This window comes from Ornithodoros turicata, chromosome 1 (genome assembly GCF_037126465.1).
Source record: "Ornithodoros turicata isolate Travis chromosome 1, ASM3712646v1, whole genome shotgun sequence".
Classification (NCBI taxonomy): Eukaryota; Metazoa; Arthropoda; class Arachnida; order Ixodida; family Argasidae; genus Ornithodoros; species Ornithodoros turicata.
Genome location: NC_088201.1, coordinates 209,816,381 through 209,838,457, shown reverse-complemented (window position 1 = coordinate 209,838,457; position 22,077 = coordinate 209,816,381). Strand labels below are relative to the sequence as shown.

Here is a 22,077-nt window from a genome sequence, read left to right as displayed (position 1 = left end):
ATATGGCGGCTGGTGACTCTGGCACTCGTCCATCCCGCCTCTTCTTTGTTCTTGACAACAATTCCGGACTAAAGTTTCTTGTTGACACCGGCGCTGACGTCAGTGTGCTTCCGTCCTCTCTTTTTCGTTCACCACGCAAGCCAACGTCCCGCACCCTGCAAGCTGTTAATTCCACGCCGATTGCGACGTACGGAGAGCATTCCCTCACTCTCGACTTGGGCCTCCGCCGCTCCTTCGCATGAATTTTCCTTGTGGCTGACTTGCAGTACCCTATTCTGGGAGCAGACTTTCTGAGCCATTCTCCAAGGTCGATTTGGTAAAAGCTTACCATCACATTCCAGTAGAACCCTCCGACGTTTCCAAGACTGCCATCGTTACACCATTCGGCATGTTCGAATATCTCAGGATGCCCTTTGGCCTGCGAAACGCCGCCCAGACCTTCCAACGTTTTATGGATCAAGTGCTGCGCGGCCTTCCCTTTGCGTTTGCCTACATAGATGACATCCTCGTTGCCAGCGGGTCCCCCGAGGAGCACGAAGACCACCTTCGCGCGCTTTTCCAGCGTCTCCAAGAGTTCGGCATTGTTGTGAACGCCGCAAAATGCGACTTCGGCAAGCCATCGCTGGAGTTCCTCGGGCACCTAATCAGCAGCGACGGCATCCGCCCTCTCGACCACAAAGTTCTTGCCATACGCAACTTCCCAACGCCAACGTCACTGCGTAAGCTGCGAGAGTTTTTGGGAATGGTGAACTTTTATCGACGATTTATTCCCGGCTGTGCGAGCATTTTGCGACCTCTGACAGACATGCTGCGCGGCACACCATCTTCAACGCAGTTTTCGTGGACGGAAGAAGCTAACACCGCTTTCCTTGCTGCCAGACAAGCCCTTGCAGACGCTACTGTCCTCGTCTACCCGAAACACGGCGCGCCAACTAACGTCATGGTTGACGCCTCTGACCATGCTGTTGGCGGTGTCTTACAGCAGTTTATCGACGGGCAGTGGAGACCTTTGTCCTTCTTCTCGCAGAAGCTCTCTCCAGGGCAGACCCGCTACAGCGCGTTTGGCCGTGAGCTGCTCGCTGCCTATTTAGCCATCCGCCACTTCCGGTATTTCGTCGAAGGAAGAACGTTCTACATCCTGTCAGATCACAAGCCTTTGACTTACGCGTTCCTGTCCAAGGCTGCCGACAGTTACACTCCCCGTGAAGCCCGGCAGCTGGCCTTCATAAGTGAGTTCACCGTCGACATTCGCCACGTGAACGGAACCGACAACCCTGTAGCGGATGCTCTGTCCAGGATGCACGTCGATGCTGTCACCTTTCCGAAGTTGACGATGGACTATTCCAAGATCGCCGAGGCGCAGCAGTCAGACGAAGAGCTGCGGAAACTGCGAGATTCTGCCACCACTCTTTCTTTCGAAGAGGTGCCTCTGCCCGGATCGCTCCTCAAGTTAACTTGCGACATCTCCACGGGCAGACCCAGGCCGTTCATTCCGCAGGTTTTCCGTCGCCTTGTCCTTGATAGCGTGCATGCCCTAGCCCACCCTGGTATCCGCGCCACGCAGAAGCTGCTCACCACCCGCTTTCTATGGCCATCGATGAACGCCGACGTTCGGGCATGGACCCGCGCTTGCCTCGTCTGCCAACGTGTGAAAGTCAACCGGCACAACAAGGCACCTTTAGCAGCCTTCCCGCTCCCTGACGCCCGGTTTTCGCACGTGCACATCGATCTGGTGGGGCCGCTTCCTCCGTCGCATGGTAATTCATACCTGTTAACATGCGTTGACAGATTTACGAGGTGGCCAGAAGCAATTCCATCGTCGCCGGTCAGGACTCATGTATAGGAACTCCACCTCCTCTACATTTGGTGACCCGAACAACGAACACCGTGTTCGGCGTAATTCGGCCACTCAACATCCTAAATTTTTCGGCAAACCAGCAGCGAACCACCCTCTAGCAGGCAAGGCGCACCGGGACCACTGTTCTACCGGGGACCCGCAGGGAGACCACAGTAAGCTGACTTTCCGGCCTCCACCTGCTTCATGATGGTCCTCCCCGGCACTTCTCTGGCGACAAACAGCATCCACGCTTACGTACCGGTCGCGGTACTGTCGCCCACTCAGCAACCCACTCACCCAGCAAGAATCAGCTCTCAGCAACGCAACTCAACGCATTCACTCAGCAGCAATCACCGCTCAGCAAGTCAACGCACTCAACGGAATCAGCAGCTTCTGCCCGCAATCAGCAATCACTCAGCACTCAACATTCACATCTCATCACTGGAACCCGCCCGGATCGCAGCGCTCTTGTTCCCGCCATCCCGCTGCTGCTGCATCAACAGCCACAAGCACAAGCCGTATGCCCAGACATCCACCATCTACGAGCCGTCATTCATTCTCCTCTTCGTGGTATCGACGCGAATCTCAACCACATGCACCGCTCCCCGTCTGAGGGGGGGAGTGATGTGGCGGCCCGGTGACGACGATGACGACGTGCCTCTGCTGCCACGCGCTACGGCGCTGGCACAGCAGTTCTACCGGCACCGTCCTAGTGTGAGGCCACGTCCATCTGCCCGCTGGGACATTCCATCATCGCCGGTCAGGACTCATGTAGAGGAACTCCACCTCCTCTACAATGTCATTCGGGATGGTGGTTATCTAGGAGCGCTATGGGGTGAAGTTCCTTTTTAAGAGTGTAACTTAGTAGGAAGAGGTAACACAAGATGACGTAGAACAAACAGTAATTCATACCATTTGTGAATATCATATCAACGTGGAGAAAACAAACGTCAACGTAGAAATAGCGCTATAAAATTATGTTGATTTTACGTGTTTTGAGGGCACATTTTCGACGTAATAATCTACATTGCATGCTATTGCAGATTCTACGATGGTATTGTAGACTTGCAATGGTATTTCAACCTTGATTCTATACTTTGTGGTTGACTGGGACGATGCACCGTAGCGCTCATAGATGTTTCCAAAAGTTACCTTAATTTAAAGACAATATTATTTGAGTTTCAGAAAAAGTACCTCTGAGATTTTTTTTGCTGCGTCGTGTTAGGGAGACGGTGCATCGAATGAGAACTCGATCACGCTTCTAACCCGTCACAATCACAACTCCCCCGATTTTTTACTACGCCTTAGAGTGCACCCGCGACACTCGATTTTTTTTAGATTAAAGTACAGCACAGGGACTGTTCGCCAAAAAGTTTTGACGCAAATATTTCAAAACTTTATCGTAAAAAATCGTGAACTTACACAGATTTTGAAAATTTCGTGCATGTCACAAGAGTCGAGCCCGTCGGGTATGTGATGGTGAACATGGCTTAAAATGGTGAAACGAACTTCCTCCTATCGAATAAACATGACATCTAACATGCTGCGTGCCTTACGTGGGCCATAATGTCTGCTCAAAGACGGTGGGAAACCATCCTTTTCAGTTAGACCAGCAATAGGTAAACGTTTCTATAGAACTAGAGGAGAAGCTTCTCCTACGTCATAGAGGGTAAATAAATGCAGCTTTCGAGAGGCCTGTAGACCATTCTGGAAGGTTAGCCATTGTACGAGACCTTCTGGCAGACGCATGCTGGAGAATTATGAGGGAGCCTTAAATCAGAGCAATGCGTTTCAATAGGGACGAACCACATGTGCATCCTTTATTCAACAGATGATGTTTAGAGGCTTTCGTTTTGTATTGCGGAATCAGTTGGTCGTTGCGAGCTTCCTAAGAAAGGACCAGAGTTTCCGCGATGGCTGCGATTTACGGAGATATTCCTACAGTGCCTACGAAGATTCTCCAAATAAGACGAGGACTCCACAACCAGCCGGGCCTCCATAATCTTTTAGATGTAAGTGCACAGTACCCCGTATGTACCTGCCCTGTATGTACCGCATACGAACCACTCGTCGTAGAAGTCATCTGGTATGTCTCGAGTGACGTGGTTCAGTCACCAATCAAGTTTCAGATATTTTCGAAAAACGTACTCTTGTTTTATCGTACTATTGTTTTCCCAATCAAACTTAAACAAGTTTTGTTGCAAGCCATCCAGTGGTAGCAGTGACTGCTCAACATATTTAAATTCGAACATAAATGTTCAATACCAAATTTTTGTGGCGTCTCTAACAGTGCAATCGCTTTTCTGGTCTGTCGGGAGATTAAAGGGACTGTCTCCCGGATGCGTTACATGCAACTACTTCCTTGTTAGGGGAGAGGTATGGACATATCAGGCCAAGAAGATCGCGTTTTTCCCCTTCAGAAAACTGACTTTCAATGTGCAAGAAAACAAAACCTTGACTGTAAAATGAATGGTCGACTTGTAGAAACTGCGTGCTTTTCCGAAATCCTGTAAGTTGGGCGCTTCAGAAACGTAATAGCTCTGCTCTACACTGAGCGTTCCGTTGGCAATACAGTTTCAAATATTGTTGGCGCTAAGCAACTATTTGCGGAGTCTGATACGTCACAAACCAGCGAGGCGCCTCACAGCTCACCTCTGAGAACGCTAGCTGATAGCCCGTCGAGGATGCACCAGAGCATAATCCAGACATCCGCAGAAATCACCTGGCTGCGAGGTTTTGCCCGCAGCGGCCATAGTAAACGACTTTCCTAGGTTTCATCGCCGGTCATACCACAGCGCCGCGACAGTGTGTCACGGCACAGGAGGAGACGACACGCAGAGAGAGAAAGACAGATAGCGGACATCTCACTGATATTTTTACGGGTTGCAATAGTTAAAATCTAAATTTTCAACATGTGGTCTTATTCTTCAAAACGTATTTTATAGTAATAAATAACCTGTCTGACATGTGATTACGTAGTACTTCTACATCATGTGATGCCTGTCCGCCAATCGTGGGCGGGCTCCCACTGTTTCTCCGGACGAACTTATGAAGGCCGCTACCGCTAGATTTGTAGAAGCGTTCAAAATTATTCAATACAAAGACTAGGAGGAACTGAAATAGGAGGTCTTATGTGCGTCTCCTCAAAGTCAAGTTATGCAATCTGGTGCTACTTGCGACATACTTGTCTGGAATCTCCAGCCCGTGACCCACCTGTCCGCTTATCGGTTATGTCAACAACAACTTCATTGCGAGATGATGGATAAGGAGTTCCATCGCAAGGAGTGATACTCAACCCCATTGCTGGCGATGATGCGGGGAATGAAATAATCAGCCATTCACATTAAGTATCAATGAAGATTGAAATCCTATGGTATTCCCTATGGTATGTTATGGACGTCCTATGGTTTCGCCCATTAAGTGCGATGTAGTTAATACAGTCGACTCCACAATGAAGAGTCCCGACAGACAATACAGCGTATACTCACAAAATGAAAAGAAAAATAAAGACGCCCATATCATGAGTACGCAGTGCTCAGTACACTCCCGGAGAATAGCATTTGAATAATAATAACAAAAAACTAGAATCTCAAACGAAAACTTGGTCGCGTCAAACGCACTCAAGACCTCAATCGCTTCAGATCGTTCCAATCGCATCACTGGTTTATCTGCAGCTCGTGACCCACTTGTACCCTATCGGTTGTGTATCGCGCGAGGACCAATACAATTGTCGCCAGCGGGGGGAGGCCGTGTTTCACCCAACCGGGACAGGCCATCTGTGATATCTGGGCGTTGTTTGCCAGTATGGGGGGGGGGGGCATTATTCCAGACGGCGCTACACTCTTAAAAATGAACTTCACCACATAGCACGCTCCTAGCCAACCATCATCCCGAATGACGACGTTCTCGCCCCTGATTTGTTGAAAACGAGAGGCGGAGCCTATTTTGTGCCATTATGTACGGCACAAAATAGGCTCCGCCTCTCGTTTTCAACATTCGGGATGATGGTTGGTTAGGAGCGTGCTAGGTGGTGAAGTTCATTTTTAAGCGTGTAGGGGCTAGAGTATCACATATGATCTCTCCCTATTGGTGGCGTTGGGTGAAACGCTGACTACCCCCGGAAGCGATAACAGAGCAGGTCCTTCGCACGATGAGCGATAGGTGGATCACGAGCTGTAGATTCCAGACAAATGTGTCGCAAGCAGCATATTAAACTCTAGTAGTTATCAGGAGCAAAGGAGCCGGCTTCGCGGGATAGCAGACAACCATGCAAGATAGCCGACTTGACAGATTTGCACGAGGATATGGGAGGAGGAAAAATTCGGGGAGGGACGAGGAGGAGAGATAAGAAAGAGAACTTTTAACGTCATCTGCACGGCAATAACACTGTGGGCACGTGGGGCACGCACGAGAGCTCGTGCTCAGGAAAAAAGAAAAAAACGCAACGCGTGGCTCAGAATTGAAATATGCATCAAGCCTTTTCTGTTGGTTGAATGTCGTTGCGAAATCAAAAATCGCGCAATAGAAGCTCGTGAAGCGAAATGATTGGTCCGTGTGAGAAAGGCACGATCTTAATATTAATAACTGGTGGCGCCGTCTATGATCATGAGCGACGCCACGGCAGATAGATTGGTCTATTTGTGAACAACTTCATGATGCAAAGGCAGCTATGGCCTTAGTGGAAATTAATATATACATGAACGATGTACTCGAGAATATTTTCTATTGCAATTAAAAAAGAGTAGACAGGGACGTCCAGAGATCGCTATTGCAGACCTGCTGTTCGTCAATCAGTACCAATGTAGCTACATTTACGGGATCACTTATTTTTAGTACGTACCCGACGTAACCACTCGCGGCAGTAAGCAAACAAGAAAATGAGCCAGCTGCTGGGAGTCCTTTTTCAATGTGGTCGCTACATATCTAAAAGATTTCTTTTTACTGAGCATAGCAATTAGCATGCGCTCATTAAATAAATAAAAATCCCGTTTTTACTTGACGCTTCCGGAACCTCTATTTTATAAAAAAAAACTATTAAAAAACCGCGTCGACACTTGGTGATTTTCTCCAGTAATTAATTGATTGGATTAATCCAATCAATCAATTGATTGATTAAGATAACCGGTACTACATTTGAGTCTCAAATTATTGTCTGTATGGATCTTACTTTCATCTCGAAGACCCCAATACATCTAGGGTAGAGGCTAGCGCTCCAATAGTCACAACGAAATAAAAGACGACGGTAGTTTCGTTTTCCGAAACACACGGACTCAGGCCGCGCATGAGCGCATGGGCAAGTGCATTTGTTCTATAGCTACGTCGGTGGTATCAATTTTAGTGCAGTCTTGTTGACCACACTTGCTTAAAGCTTTCGCCTTCTCCGCTGAGACCGGGGAGGTTCCGTCACATCACATGCCACACCTCCGGTGACAGCATCCCAGGTTGAAGTGTTTTTTCGACATCACATACCATGAAAGGCGTGTTCTTAAAACGTGCTTCGGATCAGCGCCGTGTGTACCAATGTCCAGCGACAGAGCAATCTACACAACTGCTCTAAAGCATGCGCTAGCTGCTGGGCTGTCGCCGACACACAGGAGCTGCAACTACGCAAGTTAAGCTAGTTAAAGGGATAGTCGCATCCGGAAGCGTGTTCCAGAACTGTTATGGACATGTTCCCTGTCGTTCATAATGTACGCCGGCGAATTTTCTCCGCACAAATCCACTTGGTTGACTCAGAAACGATTTTTAAATGTTCGCGCTTCCGGCGCGCACGGCAATCCCCGCAAGGCGCCGACACTGGATGACGTCACCCGGATAAACCAACCATCAGGTGGCGCTCCTTCCCGCCGGAGTTCTGTGTGTGTCTGAGCGTCGTCTGACCCTTTTTCTTGTTGTCTTGTCGCGTTTGCTTTGAAGTACTTTGCACCACAGCGTGTGCCCTAGGATTTCACGCCGTTGACGTGCGATTTCACAGCCAGGAAACCGGTGCTACGTGCCCGGGTGCACAAAGACTTATAACGCGAATCCCGAGCTTACATTTCACCGACCTCGCAATGGCGAGACGGAACGAAAGTGGGAGGCAGCGATCGCCAGCCACTACTGTGGTGTGGCCCAAGGATTGAATGTTTCACGCGTCTGTTCCTGTCATTTCGCCGACGACGCCTATTTTGATGAAGATGTATTGCAAGTTCGGCTCGGGCTACGGCAGAAACGGAAGCGGCTGAAGATTGACGGCGTGCCTACCATATTCGATCAGGAACAAGGGCAGGAACCAGTAACGGAGGTAAGTGACAATCCTGTGTGGTCACAGCTACGCTGCGATGAAAAATATCAGTTGTCACAGTAAACATCATCGCGAACACCTGGCCTCGCCGCCGATTGTAACGTCACAGTCACACCGCCTACTAATGTACACAAATTATTACAATGATTGCAGCATCCTGACGCAATAGTACGCGTACTCTCGAGAAAAAAGATTGGTGCGTTGTTGCTGTGCTAATTGTCGCCTGTATTATGCAGGAGTAACGTAACACTCCCACATGACAGCGTTATTCTAATGTTATTGCAGCTAGTGGATGTTTCTACAGTTCATAGTGTAAGCGTGATGGCAGCATTCAGGGATGTGGAAACATCGCAATCTGTGTTTGGCTACGTCCGAGACACTTGACGTTGCATCAGTATTCTACTGCAGCCTTGTTGCTAATTTCTGGCTCTATTTCAGGCGGCAGCAAGCACGTCAACGGAATCAGCTGGATTTGGTATGTTTTGTCAAGCCACGAAAATATTGCAATTTTTTTTGCACGGAACGCAAAGGGGAAGATTTATTTGCATAGTCATTTTTATGTTTGTTATTGTACCCGCTAGGCCCTCAACGTATTCTTTTCAGTGTTAACACTCAAGGCCATATTTCAGATGCGGAGGTCATGGCTGCAGCAAGTGCTGGGGACCCACTTCCCACTTCACGGCGCATCTCACTAGGGGGTTGTTATCCCCTGATTCCAGGAAGAGGAAAACAAAGGACACACACTTGCATAGCGTATTAGTACACCAGATATGGATCTGCCAACATGAACCCTCCTAACATCCCTGTGGCAGCATACCTGTAACCACCCAGACTTTACACCACATTAATTTAGAACCACAGCACAACATAATAAAATAGCTTAGGTTTATTTGCCTGCCATACATAATGGGAGGCAAATAAACCTAAGCTATTTTGTTATTGCCACTCCGTCATACTCCACTGTACGATAAATCAATACAATTATACGGTCATTCTTTATTCCTGTCACTACACCGCATTGACAATCTGCACAGAGTTCGAAATATTCCCACCTCAGCACTAACTTAGTGCAGTACAGTCTGGATTTGATGCAAGAGCTAATACTGGCCACGTGTAGTAGTTTTTGCTGTACAGACGGGTAGACAGTCTGTTGACTGCAACTGGAGATACAGAGTGACAAGACAAAACATCCCCCACACTGCAATGACGAAAAGACGAAAATTTTGCTGACATAGGCACACTTCGTGCAAGTGAGCCCTTGATCATCCCCCTTGCCTCCCATCAGAGGTTTTCGAGAACACCACACACCTATAGTATTCTCGAAAACCTCTGATGGGAGGCAAGGGGGACGACCAAGGGCTTACTTGCACGAAGTGTGCCTATATGTCGGCAAAATTTTCATCTTGCCACTACATGTCTCCAGTTCCAGCCATCAGTATGCACCAGCTTGTCTCTCTTGTCAAGACACCCGTGTTTCGATGGTCCTAACGCTGATAGCCTTGATAAGACGTAGACGGGAACCTCCTCCTGATTGCTTGGACAACGCATCCAGGACATCTTGTGAATGACGAGTATGCCGTGAACCTCAGGCAGCTGGAAAATACAACTCCACATGACATTTCTTTTTGTTTAGCATCATATCTTGTGGGCATTTGCACACCTGCCAAATCTTCCGCAGTGTTGGGAAGACAATGGCCAGAACAGAAGAACAGACACTATCCCAACCTTGGAGTTCAAAGCCTGTGATTTCCTTCCTTAGTTCCAGGGTCTACTGCATTTTGAATGTGGAAGGTTTGCAGATGTGCAACATAGTACAACAAAAAAATGTCCGCCTCTTTCAGGATGAGCCCGATTCCAACTGCTAACTCCCTCCCAAACCATCTTCCCTCCAATTTCGGCAAAATTCAATTTCTCCCAAAATACGTTACTCTTACATTCTTCAGTAACATGCTTCCCCCCTTCATTGGCACCTCAAGTGCTTCTGTTTTCAGGCTTGTAAGGCTTTCCTTCAGAGTTTAAAATTCCCACTGGATATCTGCCAATCAATCGGTTTTGTGCTGCCAATCAGGCCATGGCTAACTGGCATAATTGAGAGCATGTCGAGACTAGCTGAGGCGGCTGTGTTGCTTCACTTTTCCTAATGGAATTGTTGGACCAGGATTCTCTGGATTGTTCCAAGGCTGTCGTCCACGCTTACGATTTATGGGGGACAAACTTGTGTAGGCCAAAAGGCTGCTGAAAATAGTCGCCCTTTTGTACACAGCCCTTGTCCACTTTAGGTGCGACAATTTGCATAACCAACAACACCCGACTAGCACCCGAGTTTACCCTTCCGAATCTTGATGGGGGGTCATTTAAACCGAAAAATTCATTACGGTCGTAATCATATAGCAAACGGGAGAGCACTGCAGCATGCTTACCTGTGGTCCTGGGTTTTGAGTCGCCTAAAATGTTGATCATAGCGGCAGAATTGAGGCGCGTACACCACTAGAAGCTCTCTACGGAGTCACATGTCCCTGAGTAATGGGCGTTGTGTTATGCACTGCACGGCGGCACTGTTGCACATTTCTACCACCCTGGCAACAGAATGGCAACACAGGCTCTCGTCAGGCTCCTGTGGGTCGCAGACTCCAGACAGACATCTGCCGATTTCAACATTCTAAACTGTTTCGCACATCCGACGGCAACCATGCAAAGAGATACGTCACCTAAAAATGTCATCCCGCGGGTTAGCCGCAGCCACATCTCGTGGATGGTCGGCGGCTTCCAGAGGCATTGGGTCCGTAGAGTATGGGTCATCACCCAGCATTAAATCGTCGCCGCTACCGCTAACATGTTCGTCAGAATCTCCCCCAGACAGAGAAACATCACTCTCGTTTTCAGACTCCATGTTTGCTCCCTTGGCTTCGCGATCGCCAAACAGGCGCGCGGCTCGCATTTGACCAGGGCGCGCGCTGATTGGCCTTATCCGGGTGACGTTTCCTCCCACTTTTAGAGAGCGAGGGCGCAAGGATTCCGGTTTCTTTTTCATCGGATTGCGCGAAAAGTACGCCGCGGATCGAAATGGTATTTTCGGGCCCACTTCAGTGGTCGGCAAGGAATTAGAATTCGCATTAGTTTCGAAATTGACATCGGAGAATGCGACTGTCCCTTTAACGAAAGAGTCATATTGGTGAGTGTTCTGCCGCTCTGCTTCTACAGGGACAGGCATGAACTAATCCATACTTCCAGGTGTGGACGACACTGTGTGCAACACTCAGTATACTGTGCTATCTTATCGAAACTACTAAATTACGTCGCGCCTAGGGTAGTGATCTGCAGGCAGGTAAAGCCAATTTTATGAGCAAGTGTACCTGAATTCTAAGATTGTGTGTATTTTTTCAAACGAAAGCATGTCCTCTCAGCTCAGCAAAAAAATGCATTGTTGCACTATCGAGTTCTTCATATTTAGGACTGTCACACTTTTTGTTTCTAGCCGTGGTTCACAATGTATTTAAATTGAACCAGAACATAATTGAAGAAGTTGAACCCGCATTAGGCTCAACAGATTATTTCTTATATTCACCTATACAAAGTCCCATCCCATAATGTTGCTCATATATTTTCTTACTGTGCTTTTGTTAAGCTGTGCGACCTTGTACAAATCCCCTGATGTAGCGCTTATAAAGTACATCAGGTATAATAAATGAAATTAAAAATACGATATTGATATGTGTATAAAAAAAACACCACACCAAGGATTGAACCCAAGAACGCAAATCCGCAACGCGCTCACTATACCACGAGACCAGCAACGCAACACAGCGCGAAGAATTTGGTTAGAAATACTCTGAAAGCCATCGTAGGTCTATCGTGTACTTTTTTCGTCGTGGGAAAGAAATTAGGACCTCCTGCAACTGCGCATGAAGTTGCAGAGCGCACAAGACTCTCACAAGACAGTCTTTCATGTCCAATGTGGACACTTTTTGGGGAAGCCCTAGTTTTGACGTAATTAAAGGATTAAGACACGCCAATGTATTCTGCCATGAAGCCAACACGGCGAAAATAAGTCTCTCAGGAAAAAAAGTGTCACGGTCTCAAGCTACCAATCCACTTGTGGACAATCGAGGAACCTTCTGCCGTCACGCCTAGATGTGGACACTTTTTTCAAACCCTCAGTACTAATGGATATTTTATGGAAAGCAGACGGAATGTATAGCTTCAATGGAGGGCATCGAGTTCGCAGGTTAAGCCAACTTTAAGAGTAGGTGTCCCGCAATTCTGGGAATGGGCCCTATTGAAAATAATTCCTGAGGCTACCTCAGACTCTGAGGTCTTGAGGTTGGCTCAGAGCTTGGTGTTCTGAGGTTACATCAGAGCTTGAGGTCCTGGGAATACCTCAGAGCTTGGGCTTCTGGGATTACCTCAGAGTATGAGGCCCTGCGGTTACCTTAGGGCTTCCAAGGTGTGAGGCCCTGTGTTGAATCTCAAGATTTGCTGAGGTAACCAAGGAGCGCTGCGGTCTTGAGACGGAACCTTAAAGGTCACATATGCCGATTTTGAAGTGCCGCAAGAACTGAGCGATACTCGCGCTGTGTGTTCGTTAGCGAAGACTCAATATGTGTGCGACTGTTCGTAGTTTTTTAGAAAACATTTTTTTAGTTCCGAAGCCCGCCCGTCAGACCGTCGGCAAACCCTGCGCACTAGCGCACCAACGTCACTGCTCTCGGTTTATCTGTCTTTGACTTGGCATGAACTCTTGGCTTGGCCGCTTGGCTTCTTTTGTTTGGTCCTCTGTGCATCGTACATGAGCGAACAGCTATTATGCTATTGCTAAGCCGAAAACAAAGCATGTGAATATTTTTTGGTACGGCGTCGTATGGAAAGTGCACTTCCTTGTTCTGACCTTGCCTTTTATGGGCTGGAGCGATATGATACGTGATATGCCTCGGCGAAGTTGTCGAAGATGCGACGGTGCTACGTTGTTAGAACAATTCATCGGAGCATTCAAGTGTTACCTATTATAAGCTGCCAAAAGACCAAGCAGTGCGAAGCTCTTGGCTGACAGTGGTGCCTGATAATTTCCACTGCAAGGATTTTGTCCACGAATGTTATCATAGGTTACGCGCGACTCCAGAGGCAATTTGGAATCTCGGCACGAAATCGCCTGAAGAAAATCTGAGGTGCCCGACGCACAACATTTTGAAGGTGCCACGGAGGATCAAGGCAAAAAACGAGAGCAAAAAGGTAAGTCGAAGTTCAGATATAAAAAATAGCAAGCTTAATGAATCGATTGTGCAGCTGTCCTACTGCGCTTACTCTGATATAACCACGATTAACACGATTAACTTCTGAATTATCACGGGTGCACGCTGAATGCGGAAATGAAGCAGGATCTGGCTTGCATCTGGTGCATGAAGAAATTGCTGACACGTTAGTTGCAGTCTACCTCCACCAACAGGTATGACAATGTGATGTTATAATTTGAGTATTCACCTATGTTCAACTTTTCATGTGCGCTCGCATGCAGACATTTTGACACCACTTTTAAATCTGCCCTCAAAATTACAACCAGTGCTTTCAGGGTGGAAAACAAAGGTCACCATTCCGATTAGCTGCTATCTCCCAGTTCAAGCACTTTTGCTCTCTGGACACTGGTTCCTGTGAATGGGGTGTTACAAGCTTCACTGTCTGACATAGAAGGTACGTTACATTAGTTCAGTTAATTTGTCTTTTGCACATTTTTGTTACTGTTAGCTGGATTACCGTTGGACATACAATCCTTTCTGACACGCAGAAGCTGATGTCACCTCTGATAACGTTTTAGAATTTTCAGTGTCATCAACGTCCATTGAGGAAGGTGCCTTTACTATCTGTGAATCTTTAATTGAAGAAGAGCCCAGAATTCGTGTTAACATTGTCTATTCTTATTAATTCACTGTCTCTGTTCTGAGAGCTAAGAAAAATTGAAACTATTTATTTTTCACAACTTCACACTGGATTTGGTACTGGATTGACATGTAAGCTAAAATACTTGGATTCTACAATAATTGTATTGAACTTGGTGCATTACCGTGGGCAATGCCACATTCATTACATTTTTAGTGGGTCCGGTGCACAAATACTGTGTGCATACTGCATACATACATACTGTTCGATAGGCTAAAATACCTGAGCAGTGCTGTATAGTCTTTTTACCCAAAGTCCACACTCTTACTGCAAAGTCACAGTACGTAGAAAAGCAATGTGCAGGTATGCTGCGATAGAGATTCACAACAGAAAGAACACTGTTGAGAGCATCTAAATTTTAATGAGACGAGACTTTCGTGCACAAGGCTGCTCTTGTTAATGTCTAACATGAAGTTACAAAATCCCAGAATATATAAAACATGTTGCAATGTAGAGAGCGAGGGTTGGTACAGACATAAAAATAATTATACAATCACATATAATAAAATAAAAAGGGGTTACAACTCCCCCCTCAACTCAACAACTCAACTCGACAACTCAATAACTCTACTTGTTCTCTACCTTCAATACCTCTTATATACCTACCTCTTATATATTCTGGAATTTTGTAACTTGATGTTAGACCTCAAGAAGTACAGCCTTCTGTGCGAGAGTCTTCTTTTTGTTGTGCACAATCATTATAAAGTAAATATGACTATCCATTTCTTGTCATTAAATGCTTTTTCTTTTTTTCTTTTTTTGTTCTGCAGTGATGAGCAACCACATGGACACATGCCAGAAAGGGAATCTCTTTGGGATGACAAACCCTCATCACCTCATGAGGATACAATGGCTGACGAATGGTTCATGTTCTCAAGCACATCGAAACTTCAACAAATAATTCATAAAAAAGCCAGTCAGTGCTAGCACCAGGAATCGAACGTGGACCGTCCTGCTACCAGTCAGAGGTTGATACCAGTCAGTGACTTTGTCCCAAGGTGGAGCTCGCCACAGCTCATTTGCCTATCTGTTAATGTTGTGGCGTGTGTTGCGTGTTTTTCTTTGTGTGTTCCAGACTCAGAAGGGTTAATTTGGATCAGGTCAGGTACGTTTCATTTAGACATGGCAACCGTGAAGTGGTGTTTCTTAACAAAACTTAGCAGTGGCCTTCATGCATTACTGCTACGGCCATTAGGCGTGAATGGAAAGCTGCACATTATGCATGATCTAAAACCCCAAGACTAGGGAACACGAAGGGACAGACACAAACACGTCTCTTTGTGTTCCCTAGTCTCGGAGTTTTACATCATGCATCATCTTCACCAGCTCGCTTGCTTCGTAGCCATTTTTTCTGCACATTATGTTCACTCTACTTTTATCGTGTGCTATGTAATCTTCTTCATGTTCTGTCAAACGATCGTGTAATGCTATAAAAAGGTTCAGTACACTCTTTATGTGGGTTGAATGGTAGCGCATGAATGCAGGGAGGAAACTGTCATGTTATGGCAAGTGTTTATGTATTGTACATTTAACTACTAATCTTATTGGTTAGCTTTCGTCGGCGTATCATGTCAAGCCATGTTATATTAATTTGGAACATGTTCTTCTTAGTAGCCAGAGCAGCTGATACACAGTGAGGACATAGCCCGTGTGTGTTTGTCTTTTCCACCGCAGCCCTTGGGTTTCCTCCCTGATGGCTACACATGTCAGGGATAGGTTTTAGCACCGGTAGTTCCGGCCAAGTGTGAATTGCTTTTCAGGGGAACATCACGCTGGCAGATGAAACATATGGTTTAAATTATTTGCGGGACAGCAATTGCGTAGCTTCACTCAAGTACTACTACTACGACGTAAGAGTGGTTTCAAATCTAGCTTTTTTGTGTTCCTGACATTATCGCACAAGATGTAGCATCCACTATGATCCTTTATATGGGGGGGGGGGGGCATGTACAGTACAATCAACAGATGCTATTTACAAATATGTGTTTCCTACTGTGCTGAAATGGTGTAGTTTGTATCTGGGAGCCATAGTGAAACACAGGCAGCCAAGGACAGACTTTCGATGCCCTCGAGAAACATGGCAACACATTGAAGGGACTCTGGATGCTGCCTAAATTTCCAAAACACAGAGCTCAAGGCGGCGGTTAAACATAAAGCGGTTAGAGAAATCCAAGACAGTTGCATGTGTAAGCAGTCCGCTGTTGGATTTGCTTCTGTCCGAGATAAGTTATCTCAAAGGGGACGCACGGGCACACTCAGAATGATACTGGGGCTGCCTGTCAAATAGAATGAGGAGAGGGGGAGACATATAACCCTTTTTTCTTGTCTGTTATTCTATTGGTTAAATTGTCATTTGCGTAGCAGCATATATGTGTATATCCCAGAGTTCAAGGAGAGCATCTGTTCCTTTCGGACACCTGATATCCTAGCTGTTTCCAGAACAAGAATCCGTCCGGTAGATCGTCCGCCAAAAATTCGTCAAGCAACAATACGAGAGTTTCGAATCAGTGTGCGTTACGTTACTGTGGCTCTGTTTCTGCATAAAGTGCGGATTGTGTTCAGATTGATTGAAGTAATGGAACATAATCAGGGTATTTGTACCTTGTGTTCACTACAAAGTGTCCGTTGTGGAGTGTTTTGCTGGACAGTCTAGCGACGCTGATCGCAGCGTCTGTCTGTCTAGTCTGTCCGTCTCTTCAACGCGGTTCAACGGCTCAACACAGTGTGTGACGTCCCTTCTTTGCTTAACCATTTCTCATCCTTTTGTGTTTCACTTCCTCGTCTGCCTCTGATTTGTTACAATCGCGTCGCTTACGTGTCATTCCCAGATATCAGAAAGCAATAGGAACGTTCTCGAAGTACTGATAGGGACTTGCAACCACGTGAGGACTGTAAAGAGTATACTTCGTTGAAACTGAATGTCACTGACTGTATTGTGACGTCCTCGTGCTCCTGCCTCCGGTGTAGTGCCAGTTTTCAAATTATATAATGAATATTTTGCAGTTCCAATTGTTTCTTCCATTTGTAGTGCATGTGAATCTGCGCATGTACTGTTGGGGACACGGCTGTCTAAAATCTCAAGCCCATGCGAAGCAGTCCCCTATCGGCGATGTCGCGCACGAAGGAGCGATACCATTACAGTGCCCGAGGTAAGGCCACGCAGTGCCACCTGTCGGCAGAGAGTACCAGCGCATTCTCAGCGTCGTCTGCCAGGGAGAGCAGTTCAGCGCGGCCACCACTCGGGGAGGGTATTGGTACAGTTCCTTCGAACCCGACATCGCCGATGGGGGATAGTTCCGCCACGGGCTGGAGATTTTAGATAACCGTCTCCCCAACAGTACAGTTATCGCTCGTTCTTCGCCACTGGATACCTCTACATGAATTACGTATGCTATAGCTATATGTTGCAAAAGACAGGTTGTGTTCTTCACTAAATGAGAGCTAATTTTGAATACCATTGGTTATGTAGTGTCTGTGAAGAGGCAGGCGTCCTAGAGGCAGCCATACCTGGTCAAGCTGTAACTTTGACGTAGACCTGTGTTGCGGTTAGTACAGTGACATCTATTTATAGGTGATGTGTGTAACGTTCATAGAGGGTACAGTCCATAGGTTACAGGGTAACGTTTGAAATAGAGGGTAAAAAAATGAAATTCTTATCCTTTACTAGACGGTACTAGGTTTAGAGTGGTGCTAGACGAGGGAGAGACCAGGACAGCTGTTCGCTGGATGCTCGTCAGAGAGCAACTGAACGAGCGCCGATTTATTTCTCTCGCGCCTTGGCAGGCTGCGCGCTGACAATGATAATGGCGCTACAACTGCTCCCCCCCCCCCTAAGGCGATGCAACATTGCGTCGACTGATGACGAGGTGCTTCGCCCAGTAGACTCGACGGTTGGGATTACAGGTAGCGGCCGGGGAAGGGAGAGAAGGAAGGGAGCCGTCGATGAATGAGACAGCCGGGATGGTACTGGCGGGTGGGGTGCTGTCGAGCCATGTTGGTTTTAAACGCTCGATGTTGACGCTGTCCTGCCGTCCGTTGATGAGTACAGTGAAGAATGAGGACGACCGGTGCATTACGGGGTGAGGGCCGGTGTAGGGTTTTTGCAGAGACTTCCGGACGCTGTCACAACGGATTAAAACATGCGTGCACCGGCACAGCTCGGGGTGTTGATAGGCGGGTCTCCGTGCAAGCTGGCGAGTAGAGGCGCGACGCAGAGAAGCCATGGCATCCCGGAGGCGGGATACAAAGTCCGCCGCAGAAAGGGTAATGTTCGGGGCTGGCGCGACAAAGTCACCCTGTCGGCTGAGGTTGCCCCGAAGTCCGGCTTGAAGGCGGTGCGGATGCCAAGGAGGATGACAGGTATTGCCTCTGGCCAAGGGGTCTCTGGGGTGGCCCGCAACGCAACCTTGATTTGACGAAGTAAGCGCTCCACAAGGCCATCGGATGAGGGATGATAAGCTGTGGTGCGGATACGGCGGGTGCCGAGGGTATTCATGAGATTTGTGAACAGCGCCGATTCAAATTGTGTGCCTCGATCCGTGTTGATCAGCGAGGGAACCCCGAATCGGGATACCCATTCGCGGATGAGAGCTGAGGCGACGGTAGGCGCTGTCGCATCAGGTAGAGGGATTGCTTATGGCCAGCGTGTGAATCGATCGATGATGGTGAGTAGGTATCTAAAGCCTTGAGAATGCGGGAGGGGACCAACAAGGTAGATATTGATGTAATCGAAACGCTGGTCAGGTGGTGTGAAAGTCGAAGGCGGAAGACGGGTGTGGCGCTGAACTTTGTTGCGTTGGCAGGGGAGGCAGGACTGGACCCAGTGCTTAATAACCGCATGCATCCGGGGCCAGACGTATCGCGGAGTGATGGCCTTCTGCGTTGCTCGGACGCCTGAGTGGCATAACGAGGGAAAGCTGTCGAAGACGGGTCGACGGAACTGTGCGGGAAGGAAGGGGCGAGGATGGCCTTGGGACGTGTCGCAGGCTACAGTTGAAGAGGCGCCGGGCAGAAGGACATCCTCAATCGACAAGGCGGTAGACTTGCTCGCGCGGAAGGAGGATAGCTCGTTGTCTCCGGCTTGCGCTTTGGTTAAGGCATCCAAGGATAATGGCTGTGGTGTCAGTGGGTCGGCGGTCTGGATGTTGGTGACGGCGCGGCTGAGAGCGTCCGCGACGGGGATGTTAGCTCCGCTCACGTGCTGAATATCCTTAGTGAATTCGGAGATAAAGGAAAGATGTCGAATCTCTCTTGGTGCGTATGAACTTCCAGCAGATGACAATGAGTAGGTGAGCGGTTTGTGGTCGGTGTAGATGGTGAAAGAACGACCCTCAAGAAAATGCCTGAAGTGCTTCACGGTGAGGTAAGCAGCGAGAAGCTCACGACCAAATGTGCTGTATCGTCTTTCTGCGGGTTTCTGCTTACGCGAGAAAAATGCCAAAGGCTGTCACGAAGAAGACACCCGCTGCTGGAGCACCGCGCCGACGGCAGTATCGGAGGCATCCACCATGACGCATGTTGGGGCGTCGTGCCGTGGGTGAATGAGTAGGGATGCTGCAGCGATGTCAAGTCGTATCTTCTTGAATGCGCTTGTGGCTTCAGGTGTCCAGAGTAAGGTCGACGAACGCTGCTTGCGCGATGATAGGAGGTCGTCAAGTGGTTGGAGAGTAGCCGCGATGGAAGGGACGAAACGGCGGTAAAAATTTACCATCCCGAGGAATTGGCGCAGCTTGGTGATGGAGTCAGGTCGGGGGAAACTGCGGATAGCGGCGACTTTGGATGGTAGGGGGAGAATGCCGTCTTTGGTTATCCGGTGTCCAAGGAAGTCGAGTTCGGTAACGCCGAATTCGCTCTTCGCGGCGTTGATCACGATGCCATGCTGTTGGAGTCGCATGAAGAGCGCACGGAGGTGTTGGGCGTGTTCCTCAGGCGAGCGGCTAGCGACCAGCAGATCGTCAATATAGGCGTAGACGAACGGGAGGCCACGGGTTACCGAATCGATAAACCTTTGGAACGTCTGTGCGGCATTTCGCAGCCCGAAAGGTATTCGCAGGCACTCTACAAACCAAACGGGGTGGTGATAGCCGTCTTGGAAATGTCTTCTTGTGCCATGGGGATTTGGTGATAAGCGCGCACGAGGTCTATCTTCGTCTCACCTTGACGTCACCTCTTGAAGTGTAGTGGAAAAGCACGAATCCTGGAATCGTGCGCCGAGGGCAGCCACAGTGGCAGATGTGATCTCCCGCGTGCACCTCCTCGTGTGAATTCGCTGTCAGCGCGTGTTCGGTTCTCGTGACGTTACCAGACCCGCCGTGGATTTATCCCGAACGCGGTCCCTCCAGTGAACTTGCACGAACTGCATTCCAGAAAACGGGTCTTCACTTACGTAGCATAGCTGTTCCCAAGCGTGTAGATCAGTATAGAAATCGTAGCGCCATCGAAGATGTCATGAGGCGCGTGCTGCTCAATGGCATCCACTGGCACCTGTAATCAATACACACAAATGCAAATAAACAAAACTTACATACACTTACAAGCATTGTAATTCCGACGCCCAGTCCACGCCCAGAACACCATTTTTGGCCAATTCCTCGAAAATTGCGAGCCTTTCGGGGACTCAGTGTGATATCGCGTGAAAGGCAAGGCCTGACCAGGCCTGAAAGATTCACGACGATTACATAGGAAACTTCTGCCAAACTTGGTTTACTTGCATACCGCAGTGGCGCTCGGGACAGAATGGTGGCGATTTCGTTGGACGGCAGGAAGTGCAAAACGTTAAAATATATCAAAGAATACTAAATTATGGATTTGTAGCGCACATTTTTAAGAATTCAGTCCTAGCAACAGCTTGAACATATGTGAATGCTCATGTGTGCATACATAATAAAAAAAAACGATGACAACAGTTAGGGTTGTCGTCTGCTATGATAATTTGGATTCGTGTACATTACACCGAAGCCCGAGCATTTAAATTAATTCTATATAGCATTCTGCCTCAAATTTCAGAGGGGCGAAAAGGTGAAAAGGTTCGCCAGCTGTAGAAGTCGAACCCGAATGTGGGTTCGACTCCTACAGCTGGCCAACCTTTTCAGTGACTTTCGTCTTTCATCGTTAATTTCTTAGGCTAATTGAGGCTTTGTATGTATTTGTCCCTTCTATGTTGTTTCAGCCTCAGAACATCAGTTCTCGCATGTTCAACAGTTGCCGCCTGCGTCGATCCCGTCGTATGAATGTGTGTGCGTGAGTGAGCAAAAATGTAAGAGTGAGAGGAGGATGAGTGAGAGAGAGTGGCTGGTATGTCCCTTCAGATGACGCACCCTGGAAGTGGCAGGGAAGGCGTGTTAGCTTAGCTCAATTGGTAGAGCCCTGAACCGGCAATCCCGAAGATGTGGGTTCGACTCCTACAGCTGGCTAACCTTTTCAGTGACTTTCATCTTTCATCGTTAATTTCTTAGGCAAATTGAGGCTTTGTATGTATTTGTCCCTTCTATGTTGTTCCAGCCTCAGAACATCAGTTCTCACACCGAACTGCTGTGTTCTTTTCTTTTGAGCGTCCAGCAAGAAGATACAATACTGAGTTTTTGTGGATCCTTCGCGAAGGCAATAGCGCGCGATATGCTGAAACTGACGAATATATCAGGAACAAGATCGACAACGAATGAACCACAGCCTATTGCAAACGTCACGAACATTTCGAAACTGATTCTTTGGAGACTTCTCCGCAAAGTCCGTGTTAGCCTGTGCAAACATTGTAGGCCGAGAGCAGGAGGTGACCTGGGTTGGAATAGAATTCCGGCGCCGGAAATTTTCCCTGGGTTTTCCTCAGGCACTCTAAGACAAATGTCACCATCACTCTTGTAGCGCCATTATCATCGTAAGCGCGCAGCCTGCCAAGGCGCACGAGAAATAAATCGGCGCTCGTTCAGTTGCTCTCTGACGAGCATCCAGCGAACAGATGTCCTGGTCTCTCCCTCGTCTAGCAACAGCTGGTGACCCGGACGTTCCATTGCACCATCGTCGTCATTATGCA

At 47.9% G+C, this 22,077-nt stretch overlaps 1 protein-coding gene across 1 annotated transcript in view; it reads left to right on the top strand.

Annotated features, from left to right (window-relative positions):
* The first annotated feature begins 3,695 nt into the window (after positions 1 to 3,695).
* The window catches only part of LOC135375996 (uncharacterized), a 98,783-nt gene continuing 80,401 nt past the window's right edge, over positions 3,696 to 22,077 (top strand). The window contains exon 1 of the mRNA XM_064608626.1: positions 3,696 to 3,849. Coding sequence (XP_064464696.1) covers positions 3,751 to 3,849 — 99 coding nt within the window. The 5' untranslated portion in view covers positions 3,696 to 3,750. The remainder of the gene's footprint in view (positions 3,850 to 22,077) is intronic.